The sequence below is a fragment of the Monopterus albus genome, unplaced genomic scaffold (assembly GCF_001952655.1).
Source record: "Monopterus albus unplaced genomic scaffold, M_albus_1.0 scaffold912.1, whole genome shotgun sequence".
Classification (NCBI taxonomy): Eukaryota; Metazoa; Chordata; class Actinopteri; order Synbranchiformes; family Synbranchidae; genus Monopterus; species Monopterus albus.
This window is the reverse complement of record NW_018128792.1, coordinates 1-5,757: the sequence shown is the minus strand read 5'-3', so window position 1 is coordinate 5,757 and position 5,757 is coordinate 1. Positions and strand designations below refer to the sequence as shown.

General features: G+C 43.9%; 1 protein-coding gene across 1 annotated transcript; it reads left to right on the top strand.

Annotated features, from left to right (window-relative positions):
• Positions 1-487: 487 nt before the first annotated feature.
• LOC109953653 (zinc finger FYVE domain-containing protein 26-like) lies at positions 488-3,070 on the top strand. Its single transcript, XM_020589125.1, has 6 exons — positions 488-506; positions 1,312-1,599; positions 1,767-1,842; positions 2,120-2,206; positions 2,428-2,574; positions 2,699-3,070. The coding sequence occupies exons 2-6, from the start codon at positions 1,409-1,411 to the stop codon at positions 3,068-3,070; spliced, it is 873 nt and encodes a 290-aa protein (XP_020444781.1). The 5' UTR covers positions 488-506; positions 1,312-1,408.
• Positions 3,071-5,757: the final 2,687 nt, after the last annotated feature.

Genomic DNA, 5,757 nt, shown 5'->3' with positions numbered 1-5,757 from the left:
TGCATTCAAGTGTAGACAAAAATTTCATTGTTGTAGCTGTTTGATGTGTAACTAAATTCAGCTACTATTATTAAATAATGTTTATAGCATAACAATACGTTATATTTAACAGGCTGGTCATATGGTTTGTATCCTATATAAAATCCTGACTTTAAAAATAGCTAGCTAGCTTACCTATCAAATTAACGCAATAAAGTAATCGCTACAATATTTTTGATGAAATGTAGTAGCCTAAAATAGATGTACAAAGAAACATATAGTGGAAATAGTCATGTAAAGTACAAGAACCTCCAATTGTACCTTAAATATCTTGGTAAACGTTAATGAGATATTTGGACAGCTCGTAGTTTATTCTTTTATTAACGTGTGTGAATATTATATTTCCGACAGCACATTAAGGCATCATCTTTCTGGAACGCCCTCCTCGTGCCAACCTTTGACCAATCAGCGTTGGAGAATCAGCTGATTTTGTCACATGACGGTTAACATGCTCCTAGCTGTGCACCGTAAGTTATCAACAGAAAGCAGTAGCTAGGAGTAAAATTAACAACTAAACTCGGGGTAAAAGCACAAAGATATGAGTAAGTAAGTTTACTGAATTCTCGCTAACATTTAATTGTTTTATTTGTGAGTTAGGATACGCGTCTGCTAACTGTTACAAAAGTTAGCTAACTAAGTTAACGTTTCATTACAGCAAGTCAGCAACACTGCAGCCAATGCTAACGCTAAGTTGACATTACAGGCGTGTCCTGTCTACTTAGAGAAGAGAAGATGAAAACATTAGTGTTTCAAAGGCAGGTATTGAGATGCGTTTTTGATGGAACCCAACAGCTCACACGACTGTTTTGTTTTATGTTCCTAATTCAGCGTGCGTGGTTTGTCTGGGCTGGCTTGTAAAAGGTACAGATGGCAGAAACGTTTAGCATGTAACAAGAAAATGAGAGACCGTGACAATTAAAATAAATTCATCGTCTGTGGTCATCGTGTGACAAATTTACAAAGCCTGCTACGTTGAACATGAAGGAGTGTCCTGACAAGGTCTTTATGCCAAAACCCGTTAGGTCTTTTATCTTTGCATTAAAGTTGCTCGGAACACTGCAAATGTTGAGAGGCTTTCTGCTTTCCAGTTTGTGTTTCATGTGTTTGTGTACCTTGACAGTGGGTGAAGTTGCACCAGTATCATGTGCTGTGTCTAGATTTTAAAAGTAAAATTTCATTTCAAATAATTTGAGTCACTATATCCTGTTTGTTTAAAATGACCTAGTTTTGTTAAACGATATAAGCTCAGACAGCTTTTTCTTTTTGTTTCAGGTGAAGGAAGCTCAAGTGTGCTGTCTGGCTACATGTTAGTAAAAGTGCCTCGCCAGCTGTGACCACCTAGCAAAGGAGTGTCACAGTGTAAGTGGCCATGCATCCTTTTGGCTGTGAGGCAGAGACCTCACTTCAGGACCTGTTTGAGTACTTCAAGAGGTGCCTGCAGCATGGAGAGTGGGAGCTGGCCAGTGCCTGTGTGCCGCAGCTCATCACTTCAACAGGAGGGCTTTCAGAAAACCTGCAAGACTTAATCAAAGCTATTGTCTGCCATCCTTACAATTTAAAGTGAGTTGAGGTTTTTCTTTCAATGTAAGAATATGAATTGTTGGAGAAATCAAGTGTAATGCAGTGTTATCTGGTTTAATAACTGTCATCCCAAAACCTCACACTTCTGTTTACTGTACGTGTGTGTTATTTGTGCAGTTGATTTAATGACTGTGTTTATTTTATAGATGGGAGTCTGTGGGGAGTCCACACAAGCTGGCATGGTTTTGGCTTCAGGTTCTGTTGAAATGGACAGAAGAGCAGGTAATATGATGCGTAGTATTACCTGCTCAAGTATTGTTTATTGTACCTGCTTGATTTGCTCTGAAACAACATGTTTAGTTTTGTCATCCTCAAGCAGGATATTGGTATTTGCAACAAACACAAATTGGTCAAATCTTTCTTGGAAACAGAAGACAGTCTCAAAAATGTCAGTGTCCTTTTGCAAAACAGAAAATGTTGTGTGATGAAGCACCACAATCACCACCAACTGCATGGCATGTTGTTGTAGCTCTTGTCTTTTCCCCCCACTTTGTTTCAGATTTCTCCCAGTGTCAGAAGAGAGCTGGAGTTCCTGTTGCTCCTGGAGGAACTGGGCTCAGAGAGCATACCAGACACTGTTCTCAAGGTTAATATTAGTTTTACTCCTGTCAGCACTCAAACCTACAGTTTAAAGGAATATAAACTAGAAAACAATGTGTTTTAATTAGACTGACACACTAACCTGATTACAGTGTCACTCAGGTTAAACGTACTAAGATTAACTTAATCTGTTCTGTAATACTGCATGTTGTGACCGACTTGCTAGTAGACAGATTTACAGGACTGAGATCAGTGATCTTCCCACAGGATCTGCACCAGGCCTTCTTGGATACGCAGTCTAACCAAAAGCCTGCAGCAGGTTCAAGGTCAACAGATGCTGCTGTTGAGTCATGCCTCAGAACCTTATTGGAGAAGAAGCCCAGACTGGCCCAGTGTTTAGCTCAGTTCTTACAGGTAGAGTGAAACTTATTGTAGCAATAAAGCAGCTCAGAGTTATTTAAACAAACAAAAAAAAAAGCACTCTGCACAAATGCAAATGTAGATTGCAAGCATGTTCTTATTTTATCATCTCCTACAGGACCAGTCATGGACAGATGGCCATTCTCTGCAGCGGCCGTTTGTCCAACACCTGATGAATAAACTCAGAAAGCCAGAGAGGAAGCAGGAGAAGGTAGAGGAGTGGGTGGAGGAGATATATGCTGTGTTGGCTGTGATGCCATGGAGCTCTGGTAGTAGTGGTGGGCAGTTTGAGGCACTGTGTGAGGTGCTGTGGGCAGCCAGGCATGGACCCCTGACAGAGGAGAGGATCCTGAACTCGCTGCTTCGCCCTCGGTGTCATGCTTTGGTTTCTGTGTACTGCTCCACTGCTCTGAGGCTTCAGAGGGATCATCTGCTGAGGAGCTCGCCTAACACACAAGGTAGTCTGATAATCTTTTCTCATGTTACTTAGTGCAACTGGGTTGCTTTGTAAAAGTTGTGTGTTCCTATAAATCAGTTCCTCTTCTGAGCTGTTTGTGTAGTCAGGCTTTCTTTTTGTTTATGTTACTAATATTTATAGTCTGAGCCTTCTTTGCCTACAGTGCTGGCATCACCTCTTTCCTCTTTTAATCACACTTCTGCTTCTGTGGTTGTGAAGCTGTGCCAGGTTTTGCTGAGTGTCACCAAAACGTACATGTAACTGTCTGTTTTTTAGCATCTATGCAGACTTTCTTTCATTTTCTTACATTTAGACTCTATTTGCTAATAATTTGGCACAAATACAAGTGGTGACTGATGGTTGGTGGTGGTTTATGGTTAAGCCTATATACAGTATATTACAGAAGTGAGTACACCCCCTCACATTTTGTAAATATTTAAGTATATCTTTTCATGTGACAACACTGACGAAATGACACTTGGCTACAATGTAAAGTAGTGAGTCTACAGCTTGTATAACAGTGTAAATGTGCTGTCCCCTCAAAATAACGCAACACACAGCCATTAATGTCTAAAGTGCTGGCAACAAAAGTGAGTACACCCCTAAGTGATAATGGCCAAATGGGGCCCAAAGTGTCAATATTTTGTGTGGCCACCATTATTTTCCAGCACTGCCTTAACCCTCTTGGGCATAGAGTTCACCAGAGCTTCACAGGTTGCCACTGGAATCCTCTTCCACTCCTCCATGATGACGTCACGGAGCTGGTGGATGTTAGAGACCTTGCGCACCTCCACCTTCCGTTTCAGGATGCCCCACAGATGCTCAATAGGGTTTAGGTCTGGAGACATGCTTGGCCAGTCCATCACCTTTACCCTTAGCTTCTTTAACAAGGCAGTGGTCATTTTGGAGGTGTGTTTGGGGTCGTTATCGTGTTGGAATACTGCCCTGCGACCCAGTCTCCAAAGGGAAGGAATCATGCTCTGCTTCAGTATGTCACAGTACATGTTGGCATTCATGGTTCCCTCAATGAACTGTAGCTCCCCAGTGCCGGCAGCACTCATGCAGCCCCAGACCATGACATTCCCACCACCATACTTGACTGTAGGCAAGACACACTTGTCTTTGTACTCTTCACCTGGTTGCCGCCACACACACTTGACACCATCTGAACCAAATAAGTTTATCTTGGTCTCATCGGACCACAGGACATGGTTCCAGAAATCCATATCCTTAGTCTGCTTGTCTGCAGCAAACCGTTTGCGGGCTTTCTTGTGCATCATCTTTAGAAGAGGCTTCCTTCTGGGACGACAGCCTTGCAGACCAATTTGATGCAGCGTGCGGCGTATGGTCTGAGCGCTGACAGGCTGACCCCCCACCCCTTCAACCTCTGCAGCAATGCTGGCAGCACTCATACGCCTATTTCCCAAAGCCATCCTCTGGATATGACGCTGAGCACGGGCACACAACTTCCTTGGTCGACCACAGCGAGGCCTGTTCTGAGTGGAACCTGTCCTGTTAAACCGCTGTATGGTCTTGGCCACCGTGCTGCAGCTCAGTTTCAGGGTCTTGGCAATCTTCTTATAGCCTAGGCCATCTTTATGTAGAGCAACAATTCGTTTTTTCAGATCCTCAGAGAGTTCATTGCCATGAGGTGCCATGTTGAACTTCTAGTGACTAGTATGAGAGAGTGAGAGTGATAACACTAAATTTAACACACCTGCTCCTCCTTCACACCTAAGACCTTGTACCACTGACGAGTCACATGACACCAGGGAGGGAAAACGGCTACTTGGGCCCCATTTGGCCATTATCACTTAGGGGTGTACTCACTTTTGTTGCCAGCAGTTTAGACATTAATGGCTGTGTGTTGCGTTATTTTGAGGGGACAGCACATTTACACTGTTATACAAGCTGTAGACTCACTACTTTACATTGTAGCCTAGTGTCATTTCTTCAGTGTTGTCACATGAAAAGATATACTTAAATATTTACAAAATGTGAGGGGGTGTACTCACTTCTGTGATATACTGTGTACTGTGATTCTATGTGGCAGGCCACTATTAGGGGCACCACTACTGGGCCATGTGGTTCGTCAAACACATCAGTGCTGTCCCATGCAGTAATAAAGCTTAATCGGGGCACTGGTGGAGTTCTAGTGTAAGTGTCTCTGTCCCGGTACTGTTGGATGGCCTGACAGTACAGGTCCTCATCCTCAACTGGGTCCAGCCTGTCGTCTACTTCTCTTCCTGGTATGTCGTCTTCAACACAATCAGGGTATACTACCTGTGTGTCTCACAGGTGAGGGGATTATTCTGCCCCTTTTCTCACCTGTTCTAGATCTGCATGGACCCTTATCAGGGGTCTTGTTGGTGTCTCAGCCGGGGCACACTGGCTCCAGTGGTACCACGTCTCTCCTTTGCCCTGCAGGCGGACGGCATGTGACGTCCTCTCAACCACCTTGTAGGGTCCAGTCCACCATGGCTCACTCTGCTTCCGTTTGATCACTTTCAACAGGACCCACTCAGCCGTGTGTGGATCAGTATGGGCGCCTGGGGAGGTAGGGACAGTAGTTAGGCTGGTGAAGCTGTGAACAAGAGATTTTAGTTGTTCATACAAGTGTTGGGTGTTGTGTGTGTCTGGCTTACCTGGGGCCCATGATAGCTTAGAGGCTGGTCCTGGGAACTGCCTTCTAGTGATGAGCTCATAGGGAGTGAATCCAG